The sequence below is a fragment of the Pan paniscus genome, chromosome 10 (genome assembly GCF_029289425.2).
Source record: "Pan paniscus chromosome 10, NHGRI_mPanPan1-v2.0_pri, whole genome shotgun sequence".
Classification (NCBI taxonomy): Eukaryota; Metazoa; Chordata; class Mammalia; order Primates; family Hominidae; genus Pan; species Pan paniscus.
The window spans coordinates 41,357,285-41,378,455 of NC_073259.2; the positions used below are offsets into that span (position 1 = coordinate 41,357,285).

The 21,171-nt window shown below is 51.5% G+C and overlaps 1 protein-coding gene across 1 annotated transcript; it reads left to right on the forward strand.

Moving 5' to 3' along the window:
• Window positions 1-1,058: 1,058 nt before the first annotated feature.
• Window positions 1,059-13,986, forward strand: KRT79 (keratin 79). The gene is made up of 9 exons (XM_055096532.2): window positions 1,059-1,586; window positions 3,745-3,965; window positions 5,079-5,139; window positions 5,253-5,348; window positions 11,025-11,189; window positions 11,375-11,500; window positions 12,153-12,373; window positions 13,014-13,048; window positions 13,317-13,986. Exons 1-9 carry the CDS (start codon window positions 1,110-1,112, stop codon window positions 13,520-13,522), a joined length of 1,608 nt encoding a protein of 535 aa, XP_054952507.1. The 5' UTR covers window positions 1,059-1,109; the 3' UTR covers window positions 13,523-13,986.
• The last annotated feature ends 7,185 nt before the right edge of the window (window positions 13,987-21,171 follow it).

Here is a 21,171-nt window from a genome sequence, read left to right on the forward strand (position 1 = left end):
AAGTGGGGGGGGGGACCATATGAGGTGATTTAAGGAGCTCCCCTGGCCCCTCTGAATCAGACACATGGGCTCCTGCATGTGGGGCAGGGGAAGATGGGAGTGACGGGGCTGCTGCGTGGGCCTCCTGGGGCTTTTTTGGAACACCTGCTTTTTGGAGCTGTGTGGAGCTGGGTGGAGACAGCTCCACCCAGGGTGGTCTGTGTCCTTGACCCACCTCCAGCTCCCTCCAAAGTGGCTGAACCTTTCTCTGGGGACTCTGCTGTGGGGTAGAGGGTCAGGGATCTCAGGTATTGGTTAAATCCCCTGCCCTCTCTTCAGCCTCCATAAGAATGTCCTTTGCTCCCAGGCTTCTGGGCCCTGCCTGAGGACCCCAGGCCTTTTCTACCTCCTGATCAAGGGCCTGGGCCCCACGAGTGGGCAGGGATCCTCTTTCTGTCCTTGAATTCACTTTGCCAGCACAGGCTCACTTCCCAGAAGGCTCTGCCACTGTACGGCAGAGGCACAGGCTATCCCCACTCTCGCCCTGTCACCTGTGTCACCCACCCTGGACCTGGGAGGAGTGGTGGGCCATTGGCTGGGGGTGGGATGGGAGCAGGCCTGGATGCTCTCTCTGGCAGCCCATTGCCCAATGCTCCTTCTCCTACCACCTGTACAGCCCCAGGCCCTGCAGCCTTGGCTTACAACAGGGGCCTGGGACAAACCCCGTAGAACAGAGCCCTATTGACAGTGGCCACTGGGGCTGGGTGGGAGGACAGCAAGCCAGTCACTGGGTGGTGGGGGTGGCCATGGGAGCCCGTATCATCCTGTGCCAACCGAGGAGAGCCTGGGGGCAGGGGGAGAAGGTGGCATCCTGCCCCAGACAGTCTCGGCTCAGCCCCAGCTCTGGAGCACAGGTGATAACCGGGAGGGCCCCTCCCTCCTGCTTGGGGAGAGGGCACTCCCCGTGGCCCACAGGACCCCTCCCTCTCCCCCTGGGGCGATGGGGCAGGAGTGTCTGTGGAGCTGGGGAGCCGGCCCAGTTGGGAAAAGATAAAAAGCCCACAGTGGCCCAGCAGCTCACGGCACTCCCTTCCTGCCTTCTCATCCTGCCCTCTGGCCCCTCTGCAGCTATGAGGTCCTCCGTCTCTCGGCAAACATACTCCACAAAAGGGGGCTTCAGCTCCAACTCTGCCAGCGGAGGGAGTGGGTCCCAGGCCCGCACCAGCTTCAGCTCAGTGACGGTGTCCCGGAGCAGTGGCAGTGGTGGCGGGGCCCGCTGTGGCCCCGGCACAGGTGGCTTTGGCAGCCGAAGCCTCTATAACTTGGGGGGCCACAAGAGTATCTCTGTCAGTGTGGCCAGAGGGGCCTCGTCGGGGCGGGCTCTGGGGGGCTTTGGCTTTGGCAGCAGGGCATTTATGGGACAGGGGGCTGGCAGGCAGACGTTTGGGCCTGCCTGTCCTCCTGGGGGGATCCAGGAGGTCACTGTTAACCAGAGCCTGCTGACCCCCCTCCATGTGGAGATTGACCCCGAGATCCAGCGAGTGCGCACTCAGGAGCGGGAGCAGATCAAGACCCTCAACAACAAGTTCGCCTCCTTCATCGACAAGGTGGGCCAAGCAGGAAGGAGGAAGGGAGCTCTTGGGGAAGAAGCGGGACCTCTAATAGAGGGTGGGCTGGGCCAGGGCAGCTGTAGCCCACTTGTACTAGGGTGGTGGTTGACAGAGCTCTGGAGCTCTCCTGGTCTGAGCCTGGGATGCCGAGACGTGGGTGGCTGGAGGCGGCCTTCAGGTATTCACTGTGCCTGTGCGGGGGGAGTCTCCAGTCTACTCATGAGTCCTGTTTGCCAAGCCCACCTTGCCCGTGTTGAAGCCTGTCCTACCACCATGATTAATACGATTGATTGCACAGTAGCCTTACCTCATCATCAAAAAATGGATTGTCCTCATAGCTCCTCTTAGTGGGGTGGCCTGCATTGCCTTTTGTCATTTTACAGCTGGGGAAACAATGGCTCAGGAGTTGAAAGAGTTGTTCAAGGCTAAGAGCGTGGAGCCCTGTTTGTTCCATTCTTTCAGGCTTGGAGGAGGCTTAAGGGCAAGATGTGATCAAAACACCGTTGTGTGTGGGTGGGGTCCTAGGGGTAGGCTCCCTTTCGCTTCTTCTTTTTTTACTCTCTGAGTGAAGAAGCTCAGTTTGGGGTGGACAATGAGGAGGGTGGTCGCCAGGTCACCAAGCTCTGGGAATGTGGAATTTGACCTGTTGCCCATAGGCGTGCCCTGAACCTTGCCCTTGCCTCCAGATGGATGGGAGCAACACTTGTGCTGGGATTTCCTGGTCTGTTTCACTGGCATTGTCCACCTCAATCCTGAGCCAAGGCAGCGGGTCATGATGGGGAAGGTCTGGCAGACAAACGTACCTTGGTTCAGTGATTTGTGTGTTTCCAAAGAACATGCACATCCCTTTTCTCCTGAGGTACCCACAGTGCTTTTATGAAGAGTCAGAAATGGTAATATTGTGCCCATTTTTGAGATGAGAAAATTGAGGTCTAGAGAGCTCAAGTGATTTGCCCAGGATGATACAAGGAGTTGGAGGCAGAGGCGGGACCAGGACCCAGGCCCCTGGACTCTGTGGTTCTTGGCACTAAGAGTTGTTACTGCTCACAATAAGCACACCTGCTGCATGGTGCTCCCAGGGCATGTGACTGAGGCCCAGGTAGTGTGGAGGTGGGACCTGGAGATATTGGATGACAGAATATGAAGCAAGCCATCTTGCCTGCCTCCTCACCCTCTCCCCTAGTGACTTTTGGTTTTCCTGTGGGATTGTCCCAGAGGCCAAACAAGCCAAAACCTTTCTCAGGATTGCAGAATCACAGCCTGGGAGCTGGAGGTCAGAGAGATTGTCTTGGAACCCCAGCTGGGCCAAGAACTCTCGGGGGTCCTGTTAAACCCACACCATAAGCCTCCTTCTGAGTCTATAGAGGAAGGGCTCAGACATTGGTACTTTAAAAAAAGTTTTTTTTGGGAAAAAATGTTGAATTTACAGAAAAGTTGCAAGAATAGTACAACATACTCCTGTATACTCTTTCACTCAGTTCACCAATTTTCTTAATTTATTATTATTGTTTTTTGAGACAGGGTCTTGCTCTGTTTCCCAGACTGGAGTGCAGTGGTACAGTCATAGCTCACTGCAGCCTCCATCTCTTGGGCTCAAGTGATCCTCCCACTTCAGCCTCCTGAGTAGCTGGGACTACTGGTGCATGCCACTACACCTGGCTAATTGTCTTGATTTTTAGTGGAGACAGTCTTGCTATGTTGCCCAGGCTGGTCTTGAACTCCTGAGCTCAAGCACTCCTCCAGCTTCAGGCTCCCAAAGTGTGTGATTTTAAACAGTTGATTTACATTTTAAACAGATGATTTTAATGCAGAATTAGGGGTCAGAAACATAGATCTAGTCCAGTTTACGCAGGACAGGTGAGAGAGGGAGACTCAGAGAGAAATGATTCGACCAAGGTTACCAACTAGTAAATTGGTACTGCTACTGAGCTGGGCTTTTGTGCTTATTAACTTGGTAGAGTTCTTTCCATCAGATTGGACGGTCGTTTCCAGCAGTCTATTCCCCTAAGGAGTGCCTCCCCACAGCAAAGTGTAGGTGCGGCTGCAGCGTCCCTATGGTGCCCTGGCCTTGGAGGGGAGGTGGTAATGGACCCCATCCTTGGCTCCTCTGGTGACTGGAGGGTGACATCAGCCCACCCTTTCTGCTCTGGCTCAGGTGCGGTTCCTGGAGCAACAGAATAAGGTGCTGGAGACCAAGTGGGCACTGCTGCAGGAGCAGGGCCAGAACTTGGGTGTCACCAGGAACAACCTGGAGCCCCTCTTTGAGGCCTACCTGGGTAGCATGCGGAGCACGCTGGACAGACTTCAGAGCGAGCGGGGGAGGCTGGACTCAGAGCTCAGGAACGTGCAGGACCTTGTGGAGGACTTCAAGATCAAGTGAGGAGAGCAGGCCAGGCGGGGCCATGTGGGAGTGAGGAGGGGCAGTGGGAAACTTGCCAAGAGGGCCACCCCATTCCCAGGGTCCCAGGCCCACCTGGGGGATGCACAGACAGAGCTGGCTCCCTCAGGTGCTCAGGTCCAGCACCTGCTGCCACCTGGAGAATTGGCAGGTTTGTTTGTAATTTAAAAAAGTTTTTAAAGTAGGGGGAATAGTATAATGAACCCCATGTTCCTGTCACCCAGCTTTAATCATAATCAACTCATAGCCAATCTTGTTGCATTTTTTACACCTCCCCACTTCCCTTCTTCCCGTGTAGTCTTTTTTTTTTAACTCTGCCTTTTTCTACGTGTTCTGATTCCCTTGTAGTCTTGAAGCAAATCCCAGACATCTTGTCATTTCATTCACTAATATTTTACAAGTTATATTCATATATCTGCATGTGAATGTAGTTCATCTATGACTCAGTAAAACATACAGTGCCATAATCACACCTAAAACATTTTAAAACAATAATTCCTCAATATCATTAAATATCCAGCCAGTTTTGAATTTCCAGTGACCCCATACATGTCATAAATTTAAAAAATACAGCTTGTTTGACTCAAGCTCCAAAGGTTTATATATTATAATTGGTTGATATGCGTATTTATAACTTTTAAACACGCACATTTAAAAATGACTTTTCCCATAAATTGACCATGGCAATTTCTAAACCTTAAAATCTCATCAAAAGTGGTTGGGGAGGAGTTAGCTGGTTTGAATGACACTGTGTTGTTGAAAGTGACGGTAAAGGTCAGCCACTGTTGACACATCTTCACTTGTCCCTCTAAAGCCTCCTAAGGGCTTGGATCCAAAGAGATGGCAGCTCTTGATTGCCATATTATTGCACAAATTCTCTGCCTCTTTCCCTAAAATGGGGTGGGGAGAGAGAATGTTTAAATCAAGGCAGACCCCATGTTTCTTCACTGGTTGGCTACATTAAAGAACGGCTCCTCAGAGGTGTTCTTGATCAGTGAGGGACCCATCAGGGCTTCTGTAAGGCTGAGTGGGTCCCATGCCTGAAAGGCAGAGCCAGGCTGAGCCTGGCCTGAGTCTCTCGTGTGTAACAGGTACGAGGATGAAATCAACAAGCGCACTGCTGCAGAGAACGAGTTTGTGGTGCTCAAGAAGGTGAGCCTAGTGGAGTGGGGGAGGTGGTCTTTTGGCTGCCAGGGTACTGGGCTGATTCGGGGAGAGGTGACATCCCTGGGGGCTGAGGATCTGTCTTGCTCTCTCGTCCCCAGGATGTGGATGCAGCGTACATGGGCCGGATGGATCTGCATGGCAAAGTGGGCACCTTGACCCAGGAGATTGACTTCCTGCAGCAACTCTATGAAATGGTGAGGTGGCCAATGGGCAGGGAGAGTTTGCATACACTATAAACAGCACTGGGCATTTTCCATGGAGGTCTGACCTGAATTCACCAGTGCAACCTCATTGGTGGAAGATGAAACCTTAACACTTTTTTTTTTTTGAGACGGAGTTTCGCTGTGTTACCCAGGCTGGAGTGTAGTGGCACAATCTCGGCTCACTGCAACCTCTGCACCCCCGGGTTCAAGCCATTCTCCTGCTTTAGCCACTGGAGTAGCTGGGACTACAGGTGCCTGCCACCATGCCCGGCTAATTTTTGTATTTTTAGTAGAGATAGAGTTTTGCCATGTTGGCCAGGCTGGTCTTGAACTCCTGACCTCAGGTGATCCACCCGCCTTGGCCTCCCAAAGTGCTGGGATTACAGGCGTGAGCCACTGCGCCCAGCCTAAAACCTTGACACTTTAATTAATACTAGCTTCCACGTATTAAGTGCTTTTGATGGGCCAGGCACTGGGGCAAACTTTTAACATAATCTTCTCAATAACCCCAGAATGCAAGTACTATTATTGTCTCAATTTTATAGTCAAGGACCCTGGGGCTCAGAGTTACTTGCTCATGGTCACATAGCTAGGAAGAAGCATGCTAGAATTCAAATCTGGCTCTTGAACTCCGAAGTCTGACTCTTACCACTGTTATATTGCCCTCTTCCTGCCCGGTTTGTAATGGAGCAAGGGATGAGGGAGCAGGAATGGGCAGAGAGGAGGGACTGGGATTCCAGAGTGGAGTAGAAGGTGAGGTGTGGGTAGATTAAAGAATCCAGGAGGGGTTCCAGGAGACAAGAGGGCTTTGGAGACTAGAGTGAGAGGGTTGAACTTAACATGAATTGACCGCAGAATCACAGACTCTTAGGGTCCGCAGGGACCTCAAGACCAACCTTCTATCCAGTGCAAGAACAGTTTCTATGATATCCCTGACATAACCCTATCATATGTAACCTCTACTCAAATACCTCCTGTGGTAGTGAGCTCACTACTTTTTAGGGCAGGCATTGCCATTTTTGAACAACTTTATTAGAGCACTGACTTGGATCTCCTTCTCATGACTTCTGCCCTTGACTTTGCCCAATTGTCTTCCATGTGACTTATGCCTTTCACATGATAGCCCTTTAGAAGTCATGATGATGACAGGATAAAAATCTGTGGCATGTGAGGACGTTCAGGAAACAGGGCTTTTAGTGGAGTATTCAGAAGATGGAGGGGTGGGGAGGGAGGTTCCAGATACAAACTTCTATTGATGCAGCCTAATAGTGCACTAGTTTATGTGTTGTTTTAGAAGTTGTTTCACAACGTTGGCTTCTTAGAAGCCCTTCTGGACTTTTTCACATAAATGCTTTCAAATGAGACATGTATCTACTCTCCTCCAACTTCCTGTATTTGGGTAGCTGAATTTTGCAATTGAGTGGAACAGTTAACCATTCCCTTTCTTTCCTATGAAATGCCACTGTGGTGTCATCCCAACATTTTAAGCTATGTGGGCTCTTAGTAACTTGATTCTTTTATCCAGTGTATTAGTGATGCATAGCTTTGTGTTATCTGCAGGTGGGATAAACTTTCAGTCTAGGTATTTGATAGCATCTCAGTGTAAATCATTGATACACATGTTAAGGCAATCAGGGCCTAAAACAAAGTCCTGTGGGTCTTCAGTGGTGATTTTCCAAGGGACTGTTAGTCTGTTAACCAATAATTTGTGGTTAAAGAGCCTCAGCTACTTTAAAATCCCCTTAACAGTACTGTTACCAGGATCACATTTTTCTGTCTTCTTTCAAGAATGCTATGAAAGGCTTGGTCAGACATTGTCTATGGCAGGCCTTTAGCAGTCTAATATTATAATCATGAAGGAAAATGAAATCCACTTGGTTCCACTTTTCCTTAGGGAACCCATGATGGCTTCAGGCCTCTCACACACATTTAGGAATTCATTCTATGGGTCTGGAGGAGGTTGATGTCAGCCTTATTTGAAAAATTCCAAATCTCTCCCATTTGAAAATCAGGCCATTTGCTGCGTTTGGGGTTTTGGGGTCTCCTCCTCTCCATATCTCTCAAGGATGACCAGGGCGTTCCTCCCCTTGGCAGTCCCTGGAGCCTCTGAGTGTATGCTTTTCTGGCCTGGATCCCTGTGATCTCCAACAAGGCCAAGGTCTCTCATCTACCCTGTCTTGGGTTCCCATTTCCTCTCAAGCATATTTCTTGTGCTTTCCACTTTGATGACCAGTTTGTTCTTGATGGAAAAGAGGCAAATGAAAAAGCAGCTGAGCGATTGGCCTTTCCTGGATCTTCTGTAGGGATCAGCCCAAAGGGACCTCCATGTTATTTCTGCCAGAGTTCATCTAGCAGCCTCTGACCCCTGGCTTTGGTGTTTCCCAGGCTTATCCTTGGCTGGATTGCTTGCCTTCCAGCATCTCTGCACGGCCTGTCTGGATGGAACTTACTGGGAAGTTTTCTGGGCTGCCATGCTGAGTTTTTAGGTGCTTCCCCAGTTTCTACTTTGCCAGGGTCATTGATAGTCATTCATGGTCTGGGGCCTCCTTGTGGTCCATTAGGTTCCATTCTCTCTCCCCCTCTTTTCTGAATGTTTAGGAATTGGCTTTTCTTTGGTCTAAGGACATGGCTGGCACACTCAGCATTCCTTTCCATTGCTATGCCTTGTTTATTTAACAAACATTTACTGAGCACCTTCCACATAGCAACAAAGACAAAGTCTCAGCTCTTGTGGGGCCAGGTTATCAAGTGATGAGAGCTGTGGGGGACAGGCACAGGTGCAAAGGCACATGGGGACGCCGTGGCTGACCCTTCCTGGGAGGGCTGCGGAAGCCTTCGAGGGAGGTGACTTCTGAGTTGGATCTTGATGGAAGGGCTAGACTTCTAGAGGAGGAGCAGGAAGGACTTGGCAGCCTGGGGCCCAGCCTGTGCAGTGTCATGGAGGCATGAAGGAACATGGTGCTTGGGGACCAGTGGGTGGTGAGTGCCCACATCGAGTGTGTGGGCACAGTTAGGTGAGCAGGAGGCAAGGGAAAGAGTGGTAGGGACCAAGCCTGGGCCCTTTCCTGTCAGAGGTCCTCACGGCCCAGCAGTGCCTCCGTGGGGTGAGAACAAGGATCAGCACAATCGTTCCCTTGCTGCCTCATGGGCTCGATCAGTCACAGAACCAGCATGGCTCTCAGTAACCAATGCCATGATCTGGTTTTGGCCAAGCCAGATCCCACGGCAATCTGGGGGATGAACCACCTATCACTGGGTGTCTCATAGGGCAGGAAGGCAGCCTCCATGGCGGCCTCCCTCTGGCCTGGGGCGTCTGTGGAACCCAGTCCCTCTTCCGCTTGTGCCACTTCTGCCCGCTGGCTCCCTTTACCCTTGCCTAGAAGTCTCCACTGTCTTTCCCCCTTAGAGTCCCTGGTGTCTAAGGAGACACACACCTTAGCGATTCACAGAGCTCTTTCTGCTCCGATTTCACGAGCTCCCTTTCATTGGAAAGCCTGACTTTTTTTTTTTTTTGAGACAGAGTCTCATTCTGTCACTCATGCTGGAGGGCAGTGGCGCAATCACAGCTCACTACAGTCTCGACCTCCTGGGCTCAAGCGATCCTCCCAACTCAGCCTCCCAAGTAGCTGGGATTACAGGTGCACATCACCATGCCTGGCTAATTTTTGTATTTTTTGTAGCGACAGCATTCACCATTTTTCCCAGGCTAGCCTTGAACTCCCAAAATGCTGGGATTACAGGTGTGAGCCACTGCACCTGGCCAAGCCTGACCTTTCTATCCCCTTGTTCCAGCAAGACCATTGCATCACCTCATCCACTCTTGATGCCATCCAGTGGAGAGATTTTGCCTCCTTGGCTTAAAAGTTTTGGGTTGATTTTCCTGAGGACTATACTCTGACATGGGGCTAGAGAGAGACCCTGAGCTAAGGAGGGCAGGGGCAGGATGCGTCAAGATGATGCTGACAGTTCATCTCGGTGGGGAAGGAGACAAAGCAGCTGTGACAACACAATCTTATCTGTGACAAATAGACCTTATGGGCACCTCCAGTGGCCTTCAGAGAAGTCTGGGCAAGTAAGAATGCACTTTACTCAGCACATGTCATGGGTCATACATGGATCTTAAGCCCCACAACCACCACAGGAAGAAAGTATGATCAGGCCGTGTTACAGAAGAGGGAACTGAGGCACCGCAAGGCTCAGCTGCTACATCAGCTACACAGCCAGTGCGTGTTAGGCTGGGGACTTGATCTCAGGCTTGTCTATCTCCAAAACTCATATCTTCCCAAAAACCACAAGTTTTTGTAGTGACTAGATTGATTGCATCTCTAAACTCCTCATCCCACTTTTTGAAAGACAATCTAATTTAACAATCTACATCTACATCAGTATGGATATCAGTTTTGCCTTTGGTATTTCTCTTTTCCCCCTGTCTCTCTTTATTCCTGCCTATCTCTATTTTAGTCTACGTCCTCTCAGCTTCTGATGTCAGACTCCTGGGGTTTGAAACTGAGCTCCTCACTTACTGGCTTGTGATCTGGGCCAAGTTACTTAATCTCTTTGTGCTACTGGAAAAGGGCATGTAATGAGTTAGTACCTGCCACATGCCTAACGCAGAGCCTGAATCACAGTGATGCTCAGCATGCGAGGGTTGTTATTATTATTCTATTATAATTCCCTGGGCTGCCATGAAGGGCCAGTGTTTGAGAAAGGATGGAGACAAGACCAGGATATGGGAGGTGTTGGGTTTTAGGGGGAAGGTTCTCCACCTATCAGGGAGCCTCTGAGGACTACTGAGTGAATGAGTGATTTGTCAGTGCTGGAGTTTAGGGTATTCTATGGGCAGCCCAGAGCAGGAAGGACCATGGGAGAGATGGAGGCAGAGCCCCACGTGGGAGCCATCACAGTCCTGGCCCAGCGATCCCACTGGTCCCAAGGCCAGAACAGAGACCTTTGATTCCCCATCACCTAACCCGCCATTCACAGCATCCTGAAGCCTACTTATGTGTGAAGGACGATGGTTCTAGAAACAGGAGGGCCCAAGAACATCAAGACAGTCTATACTTTTCAGTGTGCTCTAGAGGAAACCACTTGGGCTTTGTGGTGCAATTGACTGGTCCCAGGCTGGGTCCCACCCTGGACCTGGTGCCCTTGGATGCATCACTTCTCCTCTCCAAACCTCTTTCCTCACTTGTCCATGGTCAGGACTACTGTGGATGGTGGTGCAGTTGGTGACTTGGCTGGTGCTGGACATGCTGTTTCCACCTGAAGGGGTGTCTTTCCTCAATTTGCACAAAGGCACCCTGTGAGCCTGCCATGGGCCCGCCTGCTGCACAGGGTGTTCTGAGGCCTAGAGGGGTTAGTGAATGTGCCAGCACAGTGCCGGGCACCAGTGTTAGTGCAGAGAGTACACATTCTGTTTACCCTCTCTAATCTTTTGGAAGCCTGCAAACCCATAAAAATAAATGAAGTCTGTAAAAATGGGAGCTTCATTTTATAGCTGGGGAGACTGAGGCCTTTCCTTGCAGTTTTCCTTACTTTGCTCTAGGCTGGAGCCTGGACAAGAGCACAGGCCTCCTGATGCTACCTGGGGGCCCATGTCCTTCACCCTCTAATGCTTCCTGGGGCCTGGAGCAGGGGTGCTGGTGGCAGCTGTCTCTGATTCTTCAGGAACTGAGCCAAGTGCAGACCCACGTGTCTAACACCAATGTGGTGCTGTCCATGGACAACAACCGCAACCTGGACCTGGACAGCATCGTCGCCGAGGTCAAGGCCCAGTATGAGCTGATTGCCCAGAGGAGCCGGGCTGAGGCCGAGGCCTGGTACCAGACCAAGGTGAGAGGCATAGCTGGCTCAGGTGTGAGGCCTGGGGTCGGATCAGATCTCCCATGGCGAGAGGCTTGGGCCTCTGGGACCCTTGGAGTCCGGGGGGCCAGATATACTCAACTTGCATGGGGCCTCCAGCTGTGAGGGTGGGCTGGGGCCATTTGAAAGCGCACTGCCACTTCTTTGGTCCCCAGTATGAGGAGCTGCAGGTGACTGCTGGGAAGCATGGGGACAACCTGCGGGACACCAAGAACGAGATTGCTGAGCTCACCCGCACTATCCAGAGGCTGCAGGGGGAGGCCGATGCAGCCAAGAAGCAGGTGGGACTCTACTGGGGGCTTGGGGGTCTGGCTTAGGTGTTGGCAGGGCCTTCTCATTGTCATCCCGAGGGGCTAGGCCTGCTCTTCTCCTGACGGACACAATAGAATGCTAGGCCATTGATCACAGGCTCCTTTTACATGGGGGGAAACTGAGGCACAGAGCAGGAAGGAGCTTGTCCAACGTCACATGGTATATAAGTGGTAGAGCAGGTGGGACAACCTTCTCCAAGGAAACTGATCCATCCCATCTCCAGGAAGTCAGAACAGGAGGTAGAGGGTTCAAGGGGGGCCAGGTCACAGATGCTGATGCCGACTCCATCTTTAGGACGGCTAAAAAGTGTGGGTTCTTTCACAGATTAGAATGAAGCACCTGATTACTAATAAGGCTGTGTTATTTATTCCATCTCTTCTGAGGCATTGGGCTGACCTGCAGCAGGAGGGGTTGAGGTTAGACTTCAGTAAGGACTTTCCCAGTGGCCTTACTTGATCCTGCTTGTGTAATAGCATCTCTTCAGATGAATATTTCTCTTCTCTCTTTCCCAGCTGGTTGGGGGCAGGGATGTGGGAATGATGATGTCTCCATGGCTTGAGGGCAGAAAGATGAATGGGATGACCCCGGAGGGTGCTTCCAACACCTTTCTCTCCTGGGCAGTGTCAGCAGCTGCAGACGGCCATTGCGGAAGCGGAGCAGCGTGGGGAGCTGGCACTCAAGGATGCTCAGAAGAAGCTTGGGGATCTGGATGTGGCCCTGCACCAGGCCAAGGAAGACCTGACACGGCTGCTGCGTGACTACCAGGAGCTGATGAATGTCAAGCTGGCCCTGGACGTGGAGATTGCCACCTACCGCAAGCTTCTGGAGAGCGAGGAGAGCAGGTGGTGGCCCCTCCTGCCCGACCCAGAGAGCTGGGTCAGGCCTGCCCTGGGGGAGAGCCCAGGGAGTCTGCTCTGGGGTCAAGAGAGAGAGAGAGGAACCAGGGAGCAAGATCCTGACTCACGCGGGGGGAATATCTGCTTGTGCCCACTGCCTCCACCACTCCTCTCCTTGGTTGGCACAACTCTTGTTAATCTTTACTGTGTCTGACAGCCCGGTAGGAATGGAACTTCCTCTTCCACCAGCAGATTTCACCAGCAGTGGAAGCTTTGGAAAAAAAAATCCACCATCTCTGTCCTTAGGAAAAGCATGAAATAGAGAGAAAGTGGGCAGAAACTAGGCAGCTCTGTCTGGTCGTGGGCTTGTTTCCATTGGGGCAGGGATGCTGTCCGTAGCCCACATGGGCAGAGAGGAAAGAAAAGGGGAGGATGGGAGTTGGCACAGCCTACTGGTGGCTCTGCCCTTTCTGCAGCACTGGCTTTTGGACCTGGGCACAGCCCTACACACATACTTCTCATGTTTCCTGGTCTTGTCATCAGGATTCACTGAGTTGATCCAATGTAAAGGCAGAGGGAAGGAGAGGGTTTTCATGTGGGCACCAGGGATAACTGACTGCTCTCCCGGCCTTTCTGTGTCCCCTAGGATGTCTGGAGAATGTCCCAGTGCAGTCAGCATTTGTGAGTATTTACTCCCCACTTCCTGCTCCACCCCTGGCCAGGCCCCAGATCTCTGCTCAGTTTATGCAACCTGTACCTGTCCTAAAGCATGCTCTCCTCCATTCGAGCCCTTGGAGACAGGTTCAGAGGGTCCTAGTTCTGGGCTTCTCTATCCATTTCCCATAGCTCTGCTGCTTGATTTTGTTCTGATTCCCCACTGATTTCTGGGTCTCCCCCAGCCCTCTCCTGGCATGGCCGCCCTGACTAATCCAGACCCTTTGCTTTGCAGCTGTGACTGGCAACTCCACCACTGTGTGCGGAGGTGGCACAGCCAGCTTTGGAGGTGGCATCTCCCTGGGTGGGAGTGGGGGGGCCACCAAGGGTGGATTCAGCACAAATGTGGGCTATAGCACCGTCAAGGGATGGCCAGTCTCTGGGGGCACCTCCATCCTGCGGAAGACCACTACGGTCAAGACGTCCAGCCAGAGGTATTAGCTGCTGAGCCCTGCAAGGGCCCCTGCAATCCTGTCCCTGCCCTCCTCACCCCACCTCTGCTGCCCTTTCCAGCCACTTCTCAGGAGCAGGAACAGCCAGGGGACCTCAGACCCAGGGTATTTTCATACCAGACTATTTGCATCTTGGGAAGCGCTCAAATCTACTCAGGTTTTCTCCTTGGTCCTGCAGTAGGATGGGAGGGAATGTTAAAGTTGCCAGCTTGAGTGATGTGCTTGGGTGACTTGGGGGTGACCTTTTGACCACCGAGAGGAGGCTGAATTTCTCAAGCCATTAGGAGAGAGAGAAATTGGGAGTGGTCCCCAAAGACCCTTCAACCTCCCCAGTCCCCCACCAGACCCACCCTCTCCCTGAATCTACCCACATCCCCCTTCCCTGTCTGTGTCTCAATAAATGGTGCAACTGCAGCTAGCTGTCTGTGGCTGCAGTCTGTCCTGCCTGGGGAACTGAAATTGTGTCCATTGATTAACATCCTGATGCCTGACACAGCAATAATCACACACTCACCACATCCCAATCGCCATGCTTACTTAGGTACATTAGTTTGATACCATCGCCACTCCAGGGCTGTACATGGCTCACAAGAGGAGACCAAGGCTCAGAGGGAATATGTAAGCTGCTCAAGGCCAGACCTGGCTAAGTGGCTGCCTATTAACCAGCCACCCCTGGTGCCTGTTCAGCCTCCCACTAACTCTGTAGGGGCAGACAGCATGCTTTGTTCAGTGGAGAGATCTTAGGCTTCAAAACTAGGCAACTTGGGTTTAAATCCAAGTTCTGCCACTTACTAGCTGTATGACCTCGGTCAAGTTACCTAACCTCTCTGAGCCTTAGTTTCCTCCTTTGTAAAAGTGGGTCGTGATAAGAACATGTGTAAAGCATCTGGCTTATAGAGGCCCTTTCAGGAATCAGGTTTCTTTGTTTTCCCACTCCCTGACTTCTGGATTCCCAGCTTATCCTCTTGGCCTCAGTGATGTCTCTCTCAGCCCCCACATCCAGTCGGCAAGAAAAATCCACATTAATTGGGTTTTGTGGTTTACACATACATTACTTTGCCTGTGACCATCACCACAGCCCTAGGTTCAGTAGTGGGCACGTGGTGTTCCAGTTTACAGGTGAGGTGATTCACGCTCACAGAAGTGACCTCTCGTGCTGTAGTCATCCAGCTGGCTGGAGGCGGGTCAGTAGTGTCCAGGGCTTCAATTTCAAGCCCTCTGTCCTGTCACCCCAGAAGCTACCTCTGTCCTACTCCTGCCTCCATCACTCTCCAAATCTTACTGCTCCTCCCTCCGTGCATCTCTTGGTATCACCTCCTTTCCTCTTCATCTCCACAGTTCTCTACTCTGAGTCTGGACCCCACTCCTCAAGCTGTACCCAAGTGATTCCCCCATTGGTTGGCCTCTCAACCCTGCACCTCTCAGGCCCTCCCCACCCTGCTACCAAACCAGTTGGCCCGACCCGAGGCTGTCACCACTCTGCTCCCTTCCTTGGCAACCTTAGGGCTCCTGGCGGTTGCTGGGATGCATCCCGCACTCTTCCGGCCTGATCACTCTGTGCTCCTCAGAGGAGCCCTGAAGAGCCCCGAGAAAGCTTCCTCCAGGGCTGTGGAAGGCCAGCAGAGGGATTTTCAGCCAAACCCTAACCTCCAGCTTAGGAACACAAAGGCCTAGCGGTTTAGGGTCAGCTCTGCCTCACCAGCCTGGGTGGTCTCTAGCTTCCCTTCTCAGACAGATGGAGTATAGTCCACCCCATGTACAACACTTTGAGGAATACTTGCTAATGCTCACTGAGTGCCAACTGTGTGCCAGAACTGCTGTCAAGCCTTTAACTGATTCTCTTCACAACAGCCTATAATATAAATACTATTATCATTCTAATTTTGCCTATAAGGAAAATAAGGCACAGAGTGGTTAAGTAACTTGCCTAAGGTCACACAGCTAGGAAGTAGCAGAGCTAGGTGTGGAATCCAAGCAATCTGGTTCCATAGCCCAAACTCTTAACCACCAGGTTATTTTGCTTATATAGAAAAAGGAATAGAGAGCTGGGGATGCTGGAGCTAGAAGGGGCATTGGATGTAATCGACTCCAAACTTTTTATTTCATAGACAAGGAAACAGGTTGAGGAAGGGGAAGAATGTATCCAAAGCCACGGTAACTTAGTGGCAGTGTTAAAAAAAATCAGTTTTACTGAGATCATAGGCCAGGTGTGGTGGCTCCTGCCCGTAATTCCAGCACTTTGGGAGGCTGAGGCAGGTGGATCACTTGAGCCCAGGAGTTCAAGACAAGCCTGGGCAACATGGTGAGACTCCACCTCTACAAAAAAATACAAAAATTAGCTGGGTTTGATAATGCATACCTGTAGTCCCAGCTACTTGGGAGGCTGAGGTGGGAGGATCACTTGAGGCTGTTGAGGCTGGGGTGAGCTGTGATTGCACCATTGCACTCCAGCCTGGGTGACAGAGGGAGACCCTGTCTCAAAAAAATTATATTTAGGGCTCAAAAACTGAACAATAGAAACTTAATTGTCATGGAAAAAAGCCTCAGAGATTATACTGCAGCCCAGGGGGGCCCACCAACAATAATGTGCTGTTTAGACATACTTGTCGAAGGAGGGGAATGGCCCAGACCCAGGGGTTTCCAAACTGAGGACCCTAAGGGCTGCTTTCAGGGTTGCAGGGGGAGGTCAGCAGGTGAGAAGGATCATGGTCCCTCCTCTGCACCAACTGGATCATCTCTCCTTATCTGTTTCACTCATGAGGCTGTGCACGTGATTTTGTTTATGAGGGTGCTTTTGCTGCCAGAACATGCTGGGAAGCCCCTGCCTGTATACGCCTGGGGTAGGAGGCCAGCAGGGGCAGCTCTCCGGCCCGGGGAAAGAGGAGCCCCTGGGTACAGACCCCCATGCCTGGCTCTCAGGAGTGCCCGTCCTCTCATTGCCCTCACTGGCCTCTCCCTAAAACGCTGATGGCCCTTTTCTGCAGAATCTCTGATCCCCGTATTGTCTCTGGCTCCCCAAGAATGACTCAGGCCCGGTGGGGCAGTTGAGGTTGGGTGACCGAATGGAGTGAGGGTGTCTGCCTGGCCAGGGAGGGCAGGAGCACTTTCCCACACCACACAGTGGGTTTGGAGATGAGAGTGACAGAAGCCCTCAGGATCCCTTAATCCCAGGGCTGAATGTAAGGGCTTGCCTCCCTTACCCAGAAAGCCCTGAGCAAACACTCCCTCCACCTGGCTCCACACCCCTGTCAGCTACTCATCCCTCTGTGAAAAGATTGGGAACAGCTGCCAAACAAGGAAGGGTCACCGAAGGCAGTAGCAGAATCTGCGTGTGGAGGTCTGGGGAGGGGCAGGGGACCAGCTTTTAGCTGTGGCTGCTGGGTAGTGGCACCTTGTTCAGCCACCTGCCTCTGGCCCACATATGAAGGCAATGTCTTTCCCGTTTTCAGGGAAAGAAACTCATCTCTCTTTCTCTCTCACTCTAGGGTGTAAAGGCGCTCTTGCATAGGAAGTTCTTCCTTAGGTCTACCTTCGGTTTCTCAGGCTCAGTTTGAAGATTTTGTGAGCTTCTTGCAATTCTGATTTAATAATAAGGACACAGAATGTGGCTCTAGACTAGAACTTTCTTCTTGTTTGGATTGGGTTTATTGTAGGGTTTGTCATGAAATTAATTTGGATTTAGTTAATTGGAGGATACAAAACTGGCCCCTCAGGACAGTGTCATACCTTATTGGGTACTTGTAAGGACAGGGCCACATCAACCAAGCAACTGACCATGTGCTGAGGGTAAGGACAAAAGGAGCGGAGCTGCATCTGCAGAGCTTGCAGCCTGCTGGCCAGACCCCATGGCTGTCTTGGTGGACCATGAGGTACAGGGCTGTATAAGTTGCTGTGTATTTTTTTCCCTGCATATTCTGTGTGGGCCAGTCACTCATATAAAACATTATACCTACCGTTTTATACATTGTAAGGTCACAAGCTTTGAAGTCAGACAGATAGGACTGACTTCCTATCTCTACCACTTCCTGGCTGTGTGATCTCAGGCAAGTTACATACCCCTCTGAGCCTCAATATCTGCAGCTCCAAACTGGACATAGCAAAGCACCTCTTTGACTGGGTTGTTGGAAGAAGCACCTAGTGTTCACCATATAACAGTAGTTCCAAGAGAGAATCCCTTCTACCCAAGAGGCACCGCTGCCTTTCCTTCATCTTTCTTCTTGTATCAGCGATGGCACACCTCAAGTCACCTTCATGAGAAGTACCTCAATCGTAGCTCCATGGTTTGGGTGCCCCACAGGCACAAAATAAGACTGATTACATATTCTATATTGTTTTCCTGAAAATCCCCTTGGCTGCTGGCTTGCTTTTTGTTCTAAGCAGTAGACACAACTCTAGGGGCAGTGAACCCACGCCATTTTCTCCTAGTGTTGGAGTGTTACAGCCATAGAGTAAAAGACCCAATAAGCACACTATGAGCCATCTCAGGGACTCACCTGTGCTCAGGCAAAGCCTACCCCGGCCTGTGATAGTCCCCATCAAATCCCAGGGGCTACCAGAGAAGAAAGCAGTGAACGGCAGGTGCAGAGGCTGAGGTGAGGCAGCCGGGGGGTGAGCTCCGGCCATCACTCAGGGTGAGATCCCGATGGCCCTGCCATGTCCTCTGGGGCAGGTAACCAGTCAATTGGACCTCAGCTTCCCAAGGGGGAGGCTCACATGTCTCCTCAGCTCCTGCAGCTGCAGCCCGCAAAGACCTGCAGTAGTTCCCACCCTCCTTCCAAGCCATGCCCACCTTAGGAGCAACAGTGGAAATCGATAGACCCTGGGATGCTAGTGCCCCCAGAGCCCCTTTGACCTGAACAGTCAGTTCCATCAGGTTTATTCGGGTGCACATTCTGGATTGGTTGTGACACAATTTAGACAGAGTGGCTTTATACCAGGCAGAACAGTGTGAGTGAGAGGCTATAGAATATGGAGACTTTGGGCCAGGTGCAGTGGCTTACGCCTGTAATCCCTGCACTTTGGGAGGCCGAGGCGGGCAGATCACGAGGTCAGGAGATGGAGACCATGGTGAAACCCTGTCTCTACTAAAAATACAAAAAAAAAAAAAAAATTAGCTGGGTGCGGTGGCGGGCGCCTGTAGTCCCAGCTACTTGGGAGGCTGAGGCAGGAGAATGGCGTGAACCCAGGAGGCAGAGCTTGCAGTGAGCCGAGATGGTGCCACTGCTCTCCAGCCTGGGTGACAGAGTGAGACTCCGTCTCAAAAAAACAAAAACCAAAACCAAAACAAAAACCAAAAAAAAAAAAAAAAGAATATGGAACTTTTGGGACCAGACTGATGTAAGTTTAAATCCTGGCTCCACCACGTGCTGCTGTGTGACCCTGGGAGCTACTTTACTTCTCTGAGTTTCTGTAAGGAAGGCTAATGGTGCTGACTCCATAGAGCCTCTAAGTAGACTAGTTGATCAAATGTAGGTAAAGCATCCAGCACAGGGCTTGGCACGAAGTCGGCGCTTGGTGAATCTGGGCAGAAAGGATCAGTGAAAGTCCAACCCCTTCCTTCTAGGAGATGGTTCTGGCTCTAGAATGCTCACCTACTGCAGGTGGACTGACCCATGACCCGGGCATTCTCCTGTGATGGGGCCTGGGGCCTCCAGTCCTCATGGCCACAGCCCCTCCACCCCCTCTCCACTTACTTAGAGGCCATCTTGGCAGAGACAGACCCGAGGTAGGGGAGGGAGGGGTTGGGGGAATGGGGACAAGGGAGGAAGTGGCTGGAGAAGGAGCTGGCTGAACTCCCAGCCAGCCTGGCCTTCCCTGCAGCCTTGCTTCTGGGGTGGGATCTCCTGACCACTCTGTCCTCAGCACTGGCCCCTGCCCTCTCTCTGTGCATGGAGGCAGCCGTTCACTCTCTCCCTGGCCAGCTTTCATTCAGCTAGGGGCAGCTTGGGTCTGTGGGATTATCCAGGTGCTGGTGACCGCTCTTCCTCAGACCTGGGGTCATTTCATCTATGAGGAATTGAGGAAAGGAGGGAGAACAAAGACACCAGATTTCTCCTTGTAAATGGCAATGACAAAGCCTGGGAAAGAAGAGAATGAATGCCTGCTGACCTCCTATATGCCAGGCACCATGGGGACATTGTTTAATTCCTTGTGAGGCAGGTGTCCCATTTGGTAGATGAGAAGATGGATTGGATGGTGTATTAGTCCATTATTACGCTGCTGATAAAGACATACCTGAGTCTGGGCAATTTACAAAAGAAAGAGATTTATTGGACTTACAGTTCCATGTGGCTGGGGAGGCCTCGCAATCATGGCAGAAAGCGAAAGGCACTTGTTGCATGGTGGTGGCAAGAGAGAGAATGAAAGCCAAGTGAAATGGGTTTTTCCTTATTAAACATCAGATCTCGTAAGACTTGTTCACTACCACAAGAACAGTATGGGGGAAACCGCCCCCATAATTCAATCATCTCCCACCGGGGCCCTCCCACAATGTGTGGGAATTATGGGAGTACAATTCAAGATGAGATTTGGGTGGGGACACAGAGCCAAACCATATTGGATGGGTTCAGAGTGCTTAGATGGCCCACCCAAGGTTACACAGCTAGTTAGTGGCAACGGGAGGGATTTGAACACAGATCTGTTACTGTTCAGCTGGGAAGAATTTAAGTTATGGCTTAAAACTAGGATTTTGCATTTAAAAACATTGCTCTGAGAAGGGATCCATAGGTTTCATCATTCTGCCAAAGGGATCCCCAGCAGCAAAAAAGTTATGAACTCCTGCCCTGAATTCTGCACCATTACAGAAAACCAGAACGCACCTAGCAAACAACTGGACGGCAAATGGAGCAGCAGAGTGCACACCACCAGACCCCGCTGGAGAACGCCCATCTAGAATTGTGCAAGCACAGATTGAAGGGAGGCCTGCGGGGCAGCATGGGTACCCAGGGCTGAGAAAGACAGTCACGGTTTTCTTTGGGGAGGTGTTTTGTCTTCCCCCATCTCCTTAGTACCTAGCTCCATGCCTGGCAGTTTCTCAGTAGCTGTTGGCCAAGTTGAAGTGAATCTGGATCTAGGTTGGAAGGCTAAGGCTGGAATACAGAATATTTCCCCTTTTTATAGGTACATGGAGCCAAGAACATGTGGAGGAATAAGAATGCTAAGAATGACAAATATACATGTGGCTTTTGACAGTTTACAGAGCACTCCATTAATCACTAGCTCACTCTATCCTGAGAAGTGGCAAGGCAAATATTCGTATTACTTCCAATTTACAGGGAAAGCAACTGGGCCTCAGAGGGTGACTTGCTCCGGTTTGCAGAGCTAGGAGGTGGCAGGCTCTGCGCTCAAACTCAGGCTGTCTAACTCCACATTCTGTGGGGTGAGAGGATGGGTGATGGTGTGTCTTTTCTGGAGGAGGGAGGTGCCGTGTGCCTAGCGAGATGGAGGTACAGTGGGTGTGGGCCTGGAGGGCTGGGCCCAGGCAGGGGCTTCTGATTAGGAAGCCCTGGGGCCCCGGTTCAGGTTCTCCCAGAGAGTAGTGTGATGGGATCCAGTAACCTGTGCCCTCCAGATGACTTCTGTAGGTGTGTTTAGTGACATGCTCAACGGGTGCGGGAAGGATGGGCTTGTGCCAAGGGC

What these genes read in the sequence shown, in the direction of transcription:
- KRT79 (XM_055096532.2), top strand. Translation starts at nt 1,110, where the DNA reads ATGAGGTCCTCCGTCTCTCGGCAAACATACTCCACAAAAGGGGGCTTC. An exon ending in TGCAGCAACTCTATGAAATG is followed by an intron (nt 5,349 to 11,024) that starts GTGAGGTGGCCA and finishes CTGATTCTTCAG; the next exon opens with GAACTGAGCCAAGTGCAGAC. An exon ending in AGGCCTGGTACCAGACCAAG is followed by an intron (nt 11,190 to 11,374) that starts GTGAGAGGCATA and finishes TTTGGTCCCCAG; the next exon opens with TATGAGGAGCTGCAGGTGAC.